This window comes from Amphibalanus amphitrite, unplaced genomic scaffold, assembly GCF_019059575.1.
Source record: "Amphibalanus amphitrite isolate SeventyFive unplaced genomic scaffold, NRLGWU_Aamphi_draft 000012F_arrow, whole genome shotgun sequence".
Lineage (NCBI taxonomy): Eukaryota > Metazoa > Arthropoda > Thecostraca > Balanomorpha > Balanidae > Amphibalanus > Amphibalanus amphitrite.
The window spans coordinates 126345-144291 of NW_024881508.1; the positions used below are offsets into that span (position 1 = coordinate 126345).

General features: G+C 55.7%; 2 protein-coding genes across 6 annotated transcripts in view; one reads left to right on the forward strand and one right to left on the reverse strand.

The window, feature by feature from the left end:
• Positions 1-1425: 1425 nt before the first annotated feature.
• On the forward strand, positions 1426-9953 carry LOC122382666 (condensin complex subunit 3-like). Its single transcript, XM_043368323.1, has 9 exons — positions 1426-1550; positions 2083-2164; positions 2394-2630; positions 3025-3494; positions 3723-3956; positions 4295-5245; positions 5585-5749; positions 6188-6418; positions 8165-9953. The coding sequence occupies exons 3-9, from the start codon at positions 2402-2404 to the stop codon at positions 9527-9529; spliced, it is 3645 nt and encodes a 1214-aa protein (XP_043224258.1). The 5' UTR covers positions 1426-1550; positions 2083-2164; positions 2394-2401; the 3' UTR covers positions 9530-9953.
• A 1922-nt stretch (positions 9954-11875) lies between these two features.
• LOC122382675 (protein gustavus-like) overlaps positions 11876-17947 on the reverse strand; it is a 62672-nt gene continuing 56600 nt past the window's right edge. For all 5 annotated transcript variants that reach the window (XM_043368367.1, XM_043368342.1, XM_043368333.1 and 2 more), the window contains 3 exons: positions 14824-15001; positions 13555-13716; positions 11876-13014 (listed from right to left, as the gene is read on the reverse strand). In XM_043368367.1, the coding sequence (XP_043224302.1) occupies positions 12719-13014; positions 13555-13716; positions 14824-15001 (636 nt within the window). In that variant the 3' untranslated portion in view covers positions 11876-12718. The remainder of the gene's footprint in view (positions 13015-13554; positions 13717-14823; positions 15002-17947) is intronic.

Consider the following 17947-nt stretch of genomic DNA (forward strand, 5'->3'; position numbering starts at 1 on the left):
ATAGTACGTAACGTCCTGATTACGATACACCCAGAATCTAAGCTTGGCCCGCCATATTTACGAAGTTACGGATGTTTGAATTTCAAGGTCATTCGGGAGAGCCCCTACGATTTCCGTCAAAATTTGTGTACGGACACACTATATGCTCCTCATTACGAATATCACAAAATTTAAGCTCGGCCCGCCATATTTACGAAGTTACAGAGGTTTGAATTTCAAGGTCATTTGGGTGAGCCCCAGCGATTTCCGTTAAAATTGGTATACGGACACATTACATCCTCCTCATTACAAATATCATAGAAGTTAAGCTCGGCCCGCCATATTTTTCAAGTTACGGAGTCACAAAGTTACGGAATTTCAAGGTCATTCGGAGAGCCCCTCCGATTTTCGTCAAAATTTGTATGCGGACACATTACATGCTCCTCATTACGAATATCGTAAAAGCTAAGTTCGGCCCGCACTATTTCAAAAGTTAGAGATGTTTGAATTTCAGTGAGTTTCAAACGTCAGTAACTTTTGAAATAGTGCGGGCCGAGCTTAGCTTTTACGATATACGTAATGAGGAGCATGTAATGTGTCCGCATACAAATTTTGACGAAAATCGGAGGGGCTCTCCGAATGACCTTGAAACTCCGTAACTTTGTGACTCCGTAACTTGAAAAATATGGCGGGCCGAGCTTAACTTTTATGATATTTGTAATGAGGAGGACGTAATATGTCCGTATACCAATTTTGACGGAAATCGCAGGGGCTCACCCAAATGACCTTGAAATTCAAACCTCCGTAACTTCGTAAATATGGCGGGCCGAGCTTAAATTTTGTGATATTCGTAATGAGGAGCATCTAGAGTGTCCGTACACAAATTTTGACGGAAATCGTAGGGGCTCTCCCGAATGACCTTGAAATTCAAACATCCGTAACTTCGTAAATATGGCGGGCCGAGCTTAGATTTTGGGTGCATCGTAATCAGGACGTTACGTACTATCCACTGACCAAGTTTGGTCCAAATCGTAGGGGCTCACCTGATTCCGAATCTTAGATTATAGATTAGGATTCACTTACATCTAACTTGACGACCGTTAGGGCTGGCGCGTTTTTATAAGTCACAGGAGCGCCAGTTATGTCATGCTACCATAAAAGTTGGCAGCACCGCGGTTGCGGCATTCACTTCAAATAGTGCGCCATTCGTGATACTATAGATAAAAATAACTCAAACTAGAAAAAAACAAAAAGGCGAGAAAAAGAAGCTTAGGACGTATACCAATAGCATTTTTCTCCGCTTAGATCGATAGCCAGAATTTTCAAGGCAAGCAAGTTCCCCTAGACTGAGATTGTATTTTGTTGGTAGACCCAAGGCCCTAAAACATAGACCGGGTAGACCGCATTTTGATTGTTCAGAGTCAGGGTATATTGAGCAGAGTTGCTCTTGTCCTTGTGAGTCAATCGTTCAAACATCCATGAATTGGAATTGCTTAAAGTAGATTTGGCGCATTGTGGACTGTGGCTCAATTTTTAAATAATGGTCTTTTTTGTCGTCCTGGCACAGGCAGGTAGGTAGGTAGGTATTGCCTGGTATCCACTGTCCTATTACCTACCAATCTATCTCGTCTAATGATCTGTTTTATCACTGAATTAGAGACTGAAGTGTGAAGCATGCTAACAGAGCTGATAATCTGTACAGGCCGCACTATCGGGCAACTAAGCACAGCAGCTCATGACAGTATAGTACTAACCTAATGCTCTTCATGAAATCTACATTGCGCAGCTCTGCACAAGTGCACGCCAGCTCTGCCGCGCAAAGGCAAAACAATGTTTAGCCGGTGGCAGCTCTGCGCAAGTGCACGCCAGCTCTGCCGCGCAAAGGCAAAACAATGTTTAGCCCGTGACTTCTGGCCTGATGTAATGACCCCCTGGGCCCTGACTTAACGTAATCATTTTTCCTTTGCACTGCAGAGTTGTGAGCTGACAAAAACTTGTCAATGTTGCTACTTGCTATATTTTGCAATCTGGACCAAATCTGGATCCAGAATTACACTTAGGCCTACCTACCTCTACCTCCTTTTTCACAGTTCTCTGTTCCAGGTGAACTCAACCATGAGCACCTTCTGAATTGATTCAAGCACCTGAGTTTTAGTGCAGTCTTTCTTCCAATTGAGCTGCTGAGGTGAGCTTAGGTGCTGTTGAAAATACATTGAATATTAAGCAATGACTCTTGTTATACTGAACTCAGAACTGAACCTTTGAATGATATTCCCTTATTGCCATATACTGAAATGTAATTGACATAAGCCTTTGTTTGTGATTGCTACAGTGTTTCCAAACTGATCAACTGCTCTCAGATTTGTATTCTGCTTGTATTCAGTTCCTCCACTAACAGTCTCTTCTCCATACAGGTTCCACCATGCTGAACAGCATCAAGAGCGTGTTTGCCGCCTGCCAGGCGAGCATTTCGGTCCACCAGAAGCTACTGTCTGCCCTGAAGACCATCTATGACGGAGCAGAGTCGGAGGAGGCGTTCTTCGCCGAGTTCGTGTCGCTGCTGCGCCGCTCACTGATGCGCTCCGAGAAAAGTCCTCCCGTGGAGCGAACGATAGAGTTCGCCGCCCGGTTCGCCAAACATCTCTCGCCAGGTTTGATAAACATTGATGCACAATTAAAGATCCTGCTACCAGTCTAGAATCGTGCTATTTAAATGGTGCGTTTAGCTAGTGGCGAGAGATGAGGGCACTGACGAGGACGAGGTCCGTCCTACGTTAGACTTTGCTTGTTTTAATTCAAGTCAGATCCCGTTTTACCGATATAGTCTCATATTGTCGACTTATTAGCGCTCGCAATGTGTCTGAACATCGCGGCACCCATTGCAATTAGATTTTAGCGATCACTGAAGCAAACTATGCTTATCTCCTTCCTGACCATCCCGTTTCCCTATTATCTTTTGGCGTGCTCTGTTTCAAAACTCTGTGACAAAACGTCATTTCGTCTTCAAACCCGGCGGTTTTTGACCTGCACCACGTCCGTCGCCAGTGTCGGACGAGACACTGGCAGAGGATGAGGAAGCCGAAGAGGTGCATCCGTTCTTCCGTCGGCTGTTTGAGTTCCTGGTGAACAACCACCGCGCGGCCGACTCATCGGTCCGACTGCGCTGCTGCCAGCTCATCAACAAACTGCTGCTGCACCTTGGCGAGAACGCTTACCTGGACGACGCGCTGTGCGACCGCGCCTATGACGCCATGCTGGAGCGGCTGCAGGACACGGTGCCGGCCGTGCGCGTCCAGGCCGTGTTCGCTCTGAGTCGCCTGCAGGAGCCGCAGAACAAGCAGTGTCCCGTCATCCGCGCCTACGTGTTCCACCTCCGGAATGACCCGAGCGCCGACGTGCGGCGGGCGGTGCTGCTGAACATCGGCGGCTCGGCGGCCACCCTGCCGCACGTGCTGGAGCGGGTGCGAGACTCGAGTGCCGGCGTCCGACGACAAGCCTACACCTTCCTTACCAAGGTAGGACGCCAGACGGGACGAGTGGAGCGTAATTTAATGATTATTTTGGCCTTGCAGAGTTGAATTCGCTTGCTTTAAGTCGCTTTTATTCTGATTATATTGATGCATACCGCCTGTTGTATGCTGTGATTGTAGCTGTCGCGGCCAGTGGTAGCGCCCTACACACAGTTTTTCTTGGTCTCAGGCTGCTAACCGCCGTCCTGACCCTCCCCCCCCCCCCCCCCCCAGGTGCACATCAAGTCTGTCTCAATGTCCGAGCGGCGCCGCGTGCTAAAGGAGGGTCTGCAGGATCGCGACGAGACGGTGCGCCGGACCGTGCAGAAGGACCTGCTACAGTTCTGGCTGCGCCTCCTCAGCGGCAGTGCCACTCAGCTGCTGCGCTGTCTCTATGTCGAAATGTGCCCAGATGTCGCTGAGATGGTCGTCAAGGCCATGTGCCGGGAGACCTCCTATAGAGACATGGTAGGTCGGTGAGATTGGTGCCGAAGGTCGGTCGATGGCGTGGAAGGGCGGTTGAATGTTTGGCAATTCGCTCAAACGCTGCTTGAAGCGAGTTTGTGTGTCGTTTGAACTGAATGTTGATATAATTGTGTATGTTCAGTTTGTGAGAAAATTTCGCGAGGGTTTTATTGGTCTAGTTGTTGTAGCCTTGTATGTCACGGCATTCATTCTGTATCGGTTGCCTTACGCTTCCATTATTTTAAATGCCTATTAAGTTGGTGTCTCGTCCCGTACTTGATTTGTGAGGCCGTGATGCCCCGCCTCGCCCTGACATCCCTCCCTCCCCGCCGTATCGTCAGGTGGACAGTTTGGGTCTGCCGAGCGAGACGCGCCTGTTCGCGCCGGAGGAGCTCACCCCGGAGCGCGCCATCCTGTGGCGTGTGCTGTGCGACCACCTGCGAGCGGAGGGCGGCGGCGCGGACTCGCAGCTGGAGCGGATCGCTCCCGACGTCCCGGCGCTGTGCGGGCTCATCCAGCAGCTGAGCGCCGCGGCGCCGGCCGACGGCGAGTCGCCCGAGAGCCAGTGGTTCGTGCTGCGGCAGCTGATCCAGCTGGCCGCCGGCCTGGAGCTGTGGGACGAGTTCGCGCGCCGCTCGCTGGCCGGTCTGGTGGACGGCCTGCTGCGCTCGGAGCGTCTGGCGCCGCAGCTGGTGCCGCCCCTAGTGCGGCTGTACGGCCACGCCGTCCCGGACGCCGCCGCCCGACTGCGCGCGCTCGTGGAGGCCATCACGGACATCCGCGCGCCGCTGACAGGCACCGCTCCGGAGCCGGAGCAGCCGGCCGCGCCGGCGCCGGCCGAGCAGCGCGAGCGGCGGCTACGGCGGGCCCAGCTAAGGGTGCGCCTCAACGAGCTCCGCGACCAGCTGGAGGAGGCAGTGGCCGGCAGAGACTACGCCGCCGCCCAGGAGCTGCAGCGTGAACAGGACGCCTGTCTGCAGGAGGAGAAGGAGCTTCAGGACCGCGAGGAGCCGGCCCCGCCCGCCGAGACCGAGCAGGCAGAGTCGGAGGGCTGTCTGGAGCGGGACGATCCCGTCACCCTGGCCAAGTGTCTGCAGATCGTGTTTGAGTTGCTGCAGGCGCTGCCACTGAAGAAGTTACCGGCCGAGCTGAGAGCGCTGACTGAGACGCTCGTGCTGCCGGCGGTACAGAGTGAGGAGCCTGGAGTGAGAGAGGTGGCCGTGCGCGCGCTGGGAGCCGTCTGTCTACTGGACAAACAGCTGGCCGAACAGAACCTCGTCCTCTTCGTGCAGGTCAGTTGTGGGCTCCGGTGGCCGTAGGAGGAGCACATGGGTATTTAGCTGTTACTGAGGGGTGTGATAAAGTATGTCTGACTGGAATGTTGTTATCTTCAAATAAGGGCAAGCCTATTATGTGTAATGCGGTCTACATTACAGACTACATTTTTTCTTGTGTCTTCTAAAGGAACGTCAAAAGCCGTACTCGCTAGCTATGGCCTGACTGACTCAACACAATTTTACTTTCTTCATTATGACTGTTTTCCCCACATTTGCCGATCTTTTATGCTTTTAATCTGTTCCTCTGCAGTCTGCACCACTCCGCCGTTTCTGACTCGTCTCCCTAACCGACAGGTGGCGCACGCCGACCAGTGTGAGGTCCAGCAGAGCGCGCTGCGAGCTGTGTTTGACCAGCTCTCCGTGCACGGACTGGAGGTGGCAGCGCCGCCAGAGGAACCCGAACAGATGGCACCGCTCATCACCGCGCTCACCGGCATGCTCGACGCCGGAGAGCCGGAGGTAGGCGTATGTATGATCGTCTTTATGAAGCCTGGGAGCGGGTTATTGGCTGTGTTCGTTCGCACTTTGGTTTTGCTCAATTTGCTGGATCTGTGCGCAATTAGGTGTGTCTTTCCTTGTCCCACGAGAGCAGGACAGGGCAAGAGCAGGGCAGCACTCTGCGGTTTGGAAACATTGAGTCTGCGTTAGTCACTGATCTTTTCCGAGGTCCTGAGGGTCTGGTTTAGTGTATGAACTGTCCCTGCTCCCACCGGTCTGTGGTCTGGTGACCGAGGGATCGGGAGGGACCCCTGAGTGCTAACCCGTCCTGGGGGCGGATCTGTTTTAGTTACTGATCATTCAACGCCGCACGGGTCCGCAGTCTAGACACAGGACCTCTCTAAGCTGCTGACCTGCCCCGAGGGTTCTGTACAGGTCACTGACCCGCCCGTCCCGCAGGTCCGCGGCCTGGTCGCCGAGGGCCTCTGTAAGCTACTGATACACGGCCGCGTCACGTCGGCGCGCCTGCTGGAGAGGCTGGTGCTGATGTGGTACAACCCGCTGATGGACGGAGACGGCTTCCTGCGTAACATGCTGGGCGTGTTCTTCCCGGCGTTTGGCTCGTCGGGCCGCGCCGGACAGGAGCAGCTGGCGGAGGCCATGCTGCCCACCATCACCACAGTCATTGAGGTGAGACAGCACCAGTGGTGAATGGGTATCCCCCAGGAGGAATCACCAGGAGCGAGTTCGATATACTTGCAATATAGATTATATGATGCGGGGAGAGGGATGTGGGCCGTGGGGGGAAGTAACATAGCGAAGGGAAGAAGCGTTTTTGCATTGTCAGGTTTACCGGTCATATAATCGATTCAGGCTGACGCATGCCACGAGGTTGGATGACGGGTTGCATGTCTTAAACCTACCCCCCCCCCCCCCAAGAAGGTCAAAGTTGCTTGGTTTGTGCTGAATCTAAAGAAAATAGTGTCTGCTGGAATACAGTGAATTTATAAAGGTCACCCATATCAAGATGGTGTTTGGAATGTACCTTCGTCGTGATAGGGTAGCATGCCTCCGCCAGTTTTAATTTTGCAAACGATAATGCCATGGCATTGCATGCCAATCTGTTACAGGAGGCCAAAATACCGAGCATTTTTAAATTATGAATGCTCATGTTCGGTGAAGCATGCAGTGTTTGTGTGGGCACTACAGACACTACCCGAATGTATGTCCGTGAACTTAGTGACGCATAGGGGAGAGTGGGGCACATTCGTGCATGGGGCACATTCGTTTTTTGCAGTTTATGGGAAGACGAGTGACTGCTCGAGCTAAAGGTAAATTATGAAAATATGTCTATCATTGCCGCCCTTCGCTCACTGTAGAAGACAACACTGTACCTGCTGTCATGCTTGATAAAAACGCAAATTTGTAATATTCGTGCGCTTTCCAAACTTTTCTCATTTCATCCATTTTCGTGATCCTGACTCGGAAATGTGCTTTAACTTTTCAAAATTGGGGGCGAAAAAGCTCACTTTATTCACGGAACTGCTGCAAACTTGTTTGTTGAAAAACTGTCATTTTTTCAATAGGAAATTTTGAAATATATTACAAATAACGTTGTGGGGCAGGTTCGTGTACGCACTGCCTCGGGGCAAATTCCTCCATATTTTTTTGTTCGTTTTTGCGATTTATGACTATCTGTAGTAGTGACGCTCGCCTGACTCAGTCTCGGCTGCTTGCGACGTCGTGACAAGTAATTCACGTGACCTTGGAGAGGTCACGGAGGCGGGTGGATGGCCGACAGTTGGCACATTCTTGTTGGCCAGCCCATTCTTTCTACATATGTTGTGCAATGCATTCTTGTCGAAAGGAATCAAGTAAAAGGACCCCCTACCAATTTCTTTTGGTAAATTTCTGGCAATGCCCGGTAATTCCTCGAACTTTGCAGGGTGCACGAAAGTGCCCCACCCCTTGCACGAATGTGCCCCATACCTGGGGCAGTTTCGTGCAAAAGTTCAGAGTTATTAAAAGTCATTTTTTCTAATAGAAGCGATAACTTTAGAGGACAACTTTTAAGAGGAAAAATATCTGCAATAGTTCCTTTTCATACTACAATCAACAATTTTGCCATTGCACTAACCGACGAACAGATATATGGATTTATCCATTTTTTGCACGAATGTGCCCCACTCTCCCCTACGTATACGTATTCAGCGACGAATTCAAATTTACTCAGAATTTCCAGGTAAGGTAAAACCGACTATTATAGTCGACTATCGCATAGTCGATTTTACCTTACCGACAGTGACAGTGGGCTGCCGAAGTTCACGGACATACCCGATATCCGATTCTTGCGACGTTCAGTGAGCTGGCGACTTTGTCACCGTGACCGTCACCTGGGCCGCCCGACTCACCGATCCCCTCCTGTGTGCCCGGCAGGCTCCGATGACCTCCCCCCTGGTGGAAGTGGACCCGGACGACGTGGCCTGCTTCTTCGTCCAGCTCACTCAGCCGGCCATGCTGTCTGCGCGTGAGGCGGCTCTGGAGGGCTCTGTGCACGAAACACTCGCCTACCGCCTGCTCAACGCGCTCATTGACGGCACCAGTAGCTGTGGCACAGACCGAGTGCTGGCGCGCGCACTGCCGCAGCTCGACCTGAGCGGCTCGGCCGATGCGGTGCTGCGCGAGCTGCGCCGCCTGGCCGGCCGCGCGCTCGGCGAGGATGATGATGAGACTGATAAACAGACGGCGAGGCACCTGAGGAGGTTCACCGCGGGGCTGACGACCTTACTGGCGTCCCGACCGACTACTGATTCCACGCCGACGGTCACCCCGGCGCCGCGGCGGTCCCGGCCCGCCGGCGCCGCCGCTGATGTGGAACTGGAGACTGGCCTGGACAGCAGTCAGGGATCGCCCACCCGCCCGGCGGCGGCGAGCGCCGTGCCGGAGACACCGGAGCAGGCGGCGCCGGACGACCCGACCGGCGGCGAGGAGCTGTTCCTGGCAGCCTCGGCTGACTCTGAGGAGTACTCAACGTGTCTGCAGGAGACGGCTGACCAGTCGGCGCTGAGTGCCGGCGGCCGGCTCGCCACGGCGCCGGCGGAGAAGCGACCGGCCGAGACGCCGCCGCCGCGCCGGCCCGGCGGCCGCCTCTCGCGGCGTGCTCCGGCGGCGCCGAAGCGGGCACCGGCGGCCACCGCCTCGCCGGCGACAGTTCCAGCCAAACGGAGCAGAAAGGCGGCGTCGGCGAGCACTGCGGAGAGCGCGGCGCCGACCCGCCGCGCGTCTAACGTACGCCGTGCCCCGCCGCCGGCCGTCCGTACCGAGGAGGACAGCCCCGAGCCGACTATCGAGGACAGTGACTCCGGCTCGGCGGTCAGCGCGACGGTGGTGACCGGACAGAGGGCCGGCGGCAGATCCTCCGCGCGTCTGAAGCCGTCCTCTGACGAGCTCAGCGCCGGAGAGCGGACGCCAGACAGCGTGCTCTCGGGGCCGGTGACGGGCGCGCGCCGCTCCGCCCGCAGCCGCGTGGAGGAGACCCCGGAGAGCGATATATCGACCGTCTCCCGGAGCACGCGGGCCTCCCGCACTCGTGTTGAGGAGAGCCCCGACCCGAGTCCCTCTGGAGCGGCGCTGCGGACCAAGCGGGGCTCCCGAGCTCGCCCGGCAGCGCCTCAGTCACCTGACAGCTCTGTGTCGTCCGCCGCCGCGCCGCCTGCCCGCTCGGCGCGGAAGGCGGCCACCAAGAACACCTCGCCGGCGCCCGTCAGAAAGACCACTCGCAGAGCCAGCGCACGCAAGTAAATGTGAAGTAAAGTAACAGTGCGCAAGTAAATGGGAATCGTGGGACGACGTAGTGCGTAGTAAGTGCTGACGGTCTGCCGTTGCTATCAGTTTCATCGTTTATTTCAGCTGTCTTCCTATTCGCCAGCTGCTTCGCTAGTGTTTAGTCCAACCGCTTCGCACTAACATGTCTTCTTGCGGCTTTGCTTGTCTGTTAGCTGAGGCGGATTTCAGCGGAGTTCTTCGATTAGCGATAGTGGCGTTTTACACCGGAAATGAAAGGATGATGGCTTGTTTATCCATTCCGTTCTTCCAGGTGTGCTAGTTGAATGAGTTTTCAAAAACATTGGAACGCGTTTGCTGTCTCTTCAATCTTGGTCCTGCTGTGTGTAATGGAAAGGTACAAACCACACAAACTTTCTGAATACATCGATTATAGTTTTAATTTATCTTTTGTCTTACAATGCTTGCCACTGATCATACCCGATCACGGGATGTTCATGGATGAGTTGAAATATTGCATCACGATTCACGAGTAACAATTCTCCGATGACCTATTCGACTGTCCGCAACTCATTCGTCACTTCGCTCACATAGGAAACAAACCAACGATTCAGCCATGTCTGGAATTCTCCGTCACCTTACTACGTTCAGTACACGTCACGTGTTATTTGTGTGATCTGAGTTCTCAGGGAGCTGGTTCTTATCCAGATGATCCGCGCGGACTGACGTGAGGTAATGACGTCAATAGAGCCCTGTCACACGCGCAGGGAAACACCGCACTTCGCTTCAGTCAAAACTATGGTTTCGTCACGGTTATTTTATGCGCGTGCGGTATAAGCCTTCCATCCAAATCGCTTTCGGGCAGGGACGGCGGGTTGTATTGCAATTGTCAATTCAGCTGTATGTAGGTGATCGCAGGTCGGCTATCCACTTCTGCCCTTCCTTTCGTGGTTCAGTAATTTATCATACGAATCGACAGTTAGCGTCATTTGGAAGCTGCAATGGTCATCGAAAATCGATGAGAATTTCTCTTTGGTGAGGTCGCCAGTCGCAAAGATTGACTTGGCATTTGGAAACGAAGGTTCCTTATGATTTTCCCTGTAGAATGAGACATTGGGCTGGTCGTGCCGCCGAAAATGGTCTGCGGGTGAGCGCGTCGTTGCCTGAATATCCCGCTGGCTCTACCTCCTTCATATATTGAATGGAGGTGCGATGGAAGAGGCGGAAGGGAGGAACCTCTCACGGTAGTATGCGGTCTCACGTGTCACGGTTGTGTCCTCGTGTAGACTGTGGAGTGCCTCTAGTCCCGATTTCTGATAATAATGGAGTTACAAATGACCTTGCAGTTGTTTGGATTTCGCGTCACGAAACTCAGTCACATTAGATGCCCTGGCACGACTGCCGCAGTACAAAAGCTGTGAAGAATCATGCAAAATGGCGTGCTTCCTCCTTTCACTTCGGTGACTCGTTTGTGGACATGCTCGTATGTCGAGTACCCATTCTTACGGCTGGAGGTGAAATGTCTCGAATCCTTTTACAGGTGCTCTTCGATGTTCCTCATGCACCGTTATTTTGAGGGATTTTCTAAAAAAGAAAATAACTGCAATGCTTTACGTTTTTGACATGTAGTCTCGCTCATTAAATCGACCAAATTGCAGATGGCTTTTATAACCCTGTAACTTCAGTACGCATATGACACTGTGACTTGCGAATCAAGCGCCACTCCCAGCCGACCCATGACCGGTGTGTTGGCGCCGTGTCAGTGTGTCAGTGTGTGTCACCGCGGTGTGTGCCACTCCGAGTGTCTCTGCCCGTCCGTCCCACAGACGATCTCATTCCCCGGCCGGGAGCGCGCGTGCCCTCCCCTGCCCTTCTTCTTCTTCTTCTCCTGCATCCCGCCGCCAACCCGCTTAGGGGGGCGGCGGCGCAGGCGGGTCGAGCGGCGGCTCGGTCCGCCCGCCGACACCCTCGATGAAGTCGACGACCCTCGCCGCCGGGCCGCCGAGGACGTCGACCAGGCGAGGGTCGACACCCCAGCGGCGGCGGCGGGCCGCCTCATAGGCCGGACAATCGGTCAGCAGGTGCGTCACGCTGTCGGGCTCCCCGCACGCGGGGCATTCGTCGTCGGCTGCCAGGCTAATCTTGTAGAGCGTGTCGCGGGTCAGCGGTGATGTGCCGGTCCTCAGCTGGGACAGCGTCACCGACCCCCAGCGCGCCAGGGAGTCGTGGCCAGGCGTGGGGTCCGGGTGCGGGTGGGCAGCGGTTGCCCTCCGTCGCGACAGCTCCCGGACATGGCGCGTGACGGCGGCCCGCGCACTCGACAGGTCGATCGGTGCGCCCTCCCCTCCCTCCACACACGGTGGCGGGGGTTTGGTGTTTATTGGCAATACAAACAGAACAAACGGAGTCGGCACGGCCGGCGCTGCGGCGGCGGGCGGAACGGCACGCCCGCCCGCCTCCCAGACGGCCAGCGTTTTGTACAAGTACGTATGACACTTAATGCCTGGGGCGGCCGGCGACCGAGCACCGACCACGTGACACGATATGTACAGTGCGGCGCCGGTCACGTGACAGGGGGGACACAGGCCGGCAGCGCTGAGCAGGGCGGGTAAAAATACAGACGGTTCAAGCACTATAGAGACTCGTCGCGGCGCCGGCCATGCCCCATTGCAAACACAAGGTATATTATGCATATCACAACACAAGATACCCCTAGAGGAGTGGCGCCGCCGGCCGGCCGTCCCCGGTACGCCGCGTGCAGGGCGCACCGGCCGCCCGGCCGGCCGGCGGCTCAACTACAGAGAAATAGACAGGCCCCTGTATGTATCAAACGCACTGTGCACAATTATGCTAGTTCATTCGCTGCCGTCGGTAAATTCTTCACAATAACAGACCCAGACTCGACCAGCTGTGCAGCCCTCAGCTGCCACACACTCACCCACCATTCACACCGTCACTGCCAAAGGCAGCCAATAAGATCATGAAAATCATCCAATATAAAAACCCAGTCCGAGAGCGGCGCACAGTAAAGTCGTTTGAAAACAAGCGTGGAAGAATCGCGGCTGCATCCGAACAGTACGCGGCGCGTCCCGCCGGTGTGGCGTGTCGCTGCGCGCGCGCGGGACGCGTCACTGGCTGGCTGGCGCGCCGGCGCGCCACCAGCTGAGATCCTCCTGAGGCCGGGCGGGGGGCGGCGCCGGGCGCGGCTCACCGCCGGTCCTTGTAGAGCAGGTAGTTGTTGACGGTGGCCGGCAGGTTGAGCTCCTTGATGCGCCCGAGCCGCTGCCGTCCGAGCTGCTGCCGGATGGCGCGCCGGCACAGGTCGGCCAGCGGCAGCGGCTCCGGACTCAGGCCGTTGACGTACTTCATGGTGATCTCGCAGTGGCCCCATACGGCCGACACGATCGGGTAGAGCTTCTTGCCCTTGAGGCCGCGGAATGCCACGCCCAGATACTGGCCGTCCACCATGAACGCCAGAGTGCCCTCGTCCATGTCAAGGATGACTGTAGACAAACAGGGGAGGGAGATGGTCAGAGAGGTTGGCTCATACAATGTCACCGGCAGGGGGGACAGTAGCAGATCGGCGAACTACATATCTCACACATCAGTGACCAAAGTGTGCCTACACAGAAACCTACGCAGGTAGGGGGTAAGAACGGTCAGAAAAGCTGGCGATGTCTGTCACCGACAAGGGCAAATCACAGCTCAGAACAGCAAACTACACTGCTCCTTCATCAGCAATGAGACAGGTCCGACCTTGTCCACCTGGACGAACAAACAAATACACTAATGGCTTCAAAAACAAACTACGATCATCCGCTCAGGCAATATACACTGGAAACTGGAAACGTTCCAAGTACTTCTCGATTGGACTCTTGTGACCTTCCTGACAGAAGCCGGGTCATTTATGTAACAGAAGGCCTCTGTCAGCTGCAGGCTCATCACATAATGCGGTCACAGAAATCCCAACTCTCGCTTCAACCATTTAGCTATTTCAGACAGGTAATCGGATTATTTCTGCAGGCGAAGACTTCCGTACTGACCTTTGAACTTGTCGGGCACCATGAACGTGCTGTTGAGGTCGGCGTCGTTGAGGATGCTCGGGTATGTGACGCCCTCGTTGTTCTTGGAGTCGTGGTAGACCTTGTTCCTGCCGAGGTCCCAGCCCCAGCTGGAGTCTGTGGCTCCCACCAGGCTCTGATACCCTGCCGAACCAAACCACACGGTCAGACACCGAGTCACCCGCCTCCGCCGAGCGTCAACCCCGGCCGGAGCGGCGCCAGCAGCCCCCGACCTCGCCCGGTCACGGCCACAATGCAGACGAACCCCTCGCCAACAATGCGGCGATGACGGGCCCGCGCCGGTCGCCAAATCTCTGACGTCACCGGGTGGAGTGGACCGGTGCCAGCGGCGCGGCGGAGCGCGGACTCCCATTGAGGACCGGGCGCAGGACCGGGCGGCCGCCACGTCAGCGTGCTGAGCCGCGGGGAATGTCGCAGCCCTGCCCTGTCCCCTGCCGTAACCCAAGGGGCTGCCAGCGGACGGCTTGGCAGACCACCCGTCCCATGTGATCATCGCTTCCGCCAGGTGGCCTTGCAACTTCATCATAGCACCGGCTCTCTCGCTCCAAATTTGGAATCGCAGAGAAAAATCATATTTCCACGGAATTTCAAGGATAGCTTCGGCTAGTTACGGTAGCTGCATGCTAAGTTACCATTGGAAGACTTCCGTATCGCATATAGATTAAATCATATAGATTTTCAAATAAATCCAGATGTTGCCCCATTATTAGCAACAGTATTAGCAACAGTCAAGTCGTATTTGAATCATGAAACAAATCTGAATGAACCTCAACTTCCAGAACCCAGCTGACAACGTTTACAACTGAGCCTAACTGGGAAAATCCTGACTATCCAATCAAAGCATCCACACAAACAGTTACAGGTGATCCCGGGAACCCCAGACAGACCATTCTCCAAACATAGCTCTGACGATCACACAGTTCCGAAACAAATCGTTACGTAAGACAGCGCACGTTAACTCCCACCCAGAATCTTCTGATTCATCGGCAATGGCTCAACCCGATCGTTTCTTCAACACTGGTATCGTGACGTCTGTACTGTGTGTACAGCGTGGACAATGTGGACAACGTGGATGGTGTGGACGGTATCGAGTATGGACATTGTGGATGATATGGACATTGATTCTCGACGATATGGGCGTTGTGGACAATGTGGACATTGGACGTTGTGGATGCTGTGGACATTATGAAATTGTGGAGCATGTGGACAATATGGACGCTATGAACTCACCTGTGGAGTGGAGCGGCGCGTCGGCGGTGGCCACGCCGACGACAGCGTGTGTGCCGCGCTGGCGACTCGACCAGTGGATCTCCCAGACGTGCAGGCCCCGCTCGAAGCCCACCAGGCCGCGGATACAGTCGGTGCTCTGCGCCACCGGGTGCCGATGGAACGTCATCTTGTCGTCCTCCTGGCGAGACCATAGAGTAGGTTAGTTAGCGTAACCCTAGACAACACATACAAACACACAGATGCGAGCTATCGGGGGCGTACCCTCGGCCAGATGGTATGCCAATTAGGTTGTATAGCTAGTGTGCCCCTAGAAAACACTCACAAACATACAGAGGTGAGCTCTCAGGGGGCGTACCAACGGTCAGATAGGATGACAACATGAACAAACAGGGTCGGGTCGCACAGTACGATTCTATGGACTATGACGTTAGGTGATGCACCGAGCCGACACCGAGGCCGTCAGAGGGGAGGAACCCAAACACAGTTTCAGATGTCCGAGAGGGACGGTGTCCTCACGTCACATCATACACATCACACACAACAGTACAACGGTCAGCGATCTTCGACCGAACCAAGTCAGCCTTCCTGGAACTATCCAGTGACCTGGTGCCCAGCTGACGACGCAGATCAAAACATCTGACTGACAAGCAGCCGACTACCCTTTGTCCTTGTCAGATTCACAACATCCGCGGCTCCTGGACAGATCATCTCTCTGAGAACTCTGATCGGACCGGACCTGAGCGCTCCTAGAACTCTGACCGGACCCGATCGCTTCCAAACTCTGCCCAGACTGAATCGCTCCCATAAGCTGAATCGCTCCGAGCACTCTGCCCGATCCGATCGCTCTCAGACCTCTGCCCCGAACACATGATGGTGACGTCACCGACGGACCTCATCGATCCATCGCTCTGCCGTCGGCGCCGGCTCTCAACGTGACGCAACGTTCCCGGCGCGGCGTGCTGCGGCGCGGCGCGGCCATTGCAGCGCGCCGGTGACCGGCCCAAGGTCAGACGGACGGGAACCGCGGCGAAACAGGCGGAAAGACGGCCGCTCGGCGGCTGTGGATCCACACCAGACCACCGCGCCGGCTGCCCGGCCCGGTGGTTCGGTTTGACAACGAACAGAGCCGGTCACTGCCGACAACGGACGGTGAACTTAAAACGGCGCCGAAATAACCAGCGACACTCCTTCCCACGTGTAGCACAGCTGCCGTGAACGGGCCTCACATTCAGCCTAGTCAGGGGAGAAGTCTGTTTCATCTCCAATAACCCCTGAGCGTCTCCGGCCTAACACCCCCATCAGCATTCCAGCGGGGAGTCACTGGATCCCACTTCCGATCCCGTCGAGTTCACGGAACCCCGAGTCGCACCGCCGGCGCCGCCACAGCGGGTCGTCTTTGTCCCGGCCGGTCGTCGTCCGCGTCGACCCGCCCAAGCTGTGGCGCCGCTAATTACCCTCTGCCAGCGTCGCACCAGGCGGCGACGCCGGCCGAGAGCCGGACTGGCGCGTGCCGACCGGGCCGGCGCCCCAGGCGGTGGCCTCATCTGGCACGGTCTGCTGCTGTAAAAAAGGCACGCGATGACGGACGCCGCCGTGACCTTGGGCCCGGTCATCATCACCTGCAGCGGTCGTCCGCTCAGCCGCCGCGCCCCGGCAGCGCTCAGCAGAGGGCAGTCCGGTCACAGCCGGAACAGCCGGCAGACCGGACTGCCCCGCGCCGAGCTCGACACTTAACTACCGGATCGTCAGGAGTTTGAATCACTGAACTTCTAAGAGGTTCGTGGAAGTGAGCTACGTAGAATGCCGAGCACGGACGAGCATTACGCCGGAGGTGCTGCCTCAGATTGAGAGTCTGCCTCAGGTGATGGCCATACTGCCGGAGCTCTGCCGACAAAGGCGAGCAGACGATCCCCGCCCCGAGCAGAGAGAAAGAGAATTCAATCACCGATCTGAGAACCGCCAACACCGCGGCGGAGTACCGTGTCGGATGGCCTCGATATTTGGGCGATAGGCCGTGTTTTCGGCCCGATATCACGGAGGAACAACAATGTTTGTGTACCGACGATAACGCCTAACAAATACAGAACCGGCCGGCCTTACGCAACACTCCGCACCGACAGTGGCGCACTGTTTGACAGATCGACAGTAATGTTGACGGACAGACAGCGAGGCGGGCGTTGACGGGCTGTGAGCTAACAAATCAGCGACCCCGAGAACGCAGCGTGTGTTCGAGTTCCTCCCACATTGAGTGATTTAAACCACTCGCTGACAAAAACAAGTAGGAGGAAGGAACACAGATGAACCGATAAGAGGCTGTTGTCCCGGCTTTGACCGGATTCAGTGTGCCATTTCCTATCCTTTCCGGTCCGTCTGGTGTTTCGCAGCTAGTCTAGCAATTCGTCTCGAGACTCAGTGACTAGCATTAGACTGGCAATTCGTCTCGGGGCTGAGTGTCCGACCGTGGCGGAGCTCTCAGCACGGCACTACGGCCGAAACGTCGGGCACGCCGGCGTCGACTTCACGCGTGTGGTGGCGGCGAGCCAACGGGGCCGAGGCCGCCATCGACAGGCGTGGCCGTCCATAGAACGACGAAGGACAGCCGGACCGCGGCGCCGATCGCTGGCAGGGAATGCATCGGACGACCGGAGACCGGCGGCGCAACAAGACCCATACCGAGAGATCACTGCACCGCCCCGCGGACGGAAGACAAACGCACGCCTGTGTCGTCCACTTTGTTGATTGTTACCACCTGATGTTTTACCACCCGCAAAGAAGAGTGTACTTGTGTTGGACAACACTTGAAGATTATACAGGTGGTGTCCTATTTCTCTCAGATCAAACGTGCCGGCCAGGTGGTAAATCCGCGGATTGTTCAACTGACCGTGACGGTTGACCCTGGCCTGCTGAGGCCACCTCTCTGTCCCTTGTTTACTTATCAATCCACACTTGTATGATACTCGTATATCTGCCTCGCTGTGTCTCAGAGGCTATATGCGGCACGCAGCTGTGTTCAGCGTGCTATCATCACTTCACAGAGACGGCGAAAAACCAGCATCAAAGGAAAAGTCCGGATCGTTTCAGCCGCCGCCGGCCGGGTGCCGGTTGGTTCAGGTGCGCGTCAGGG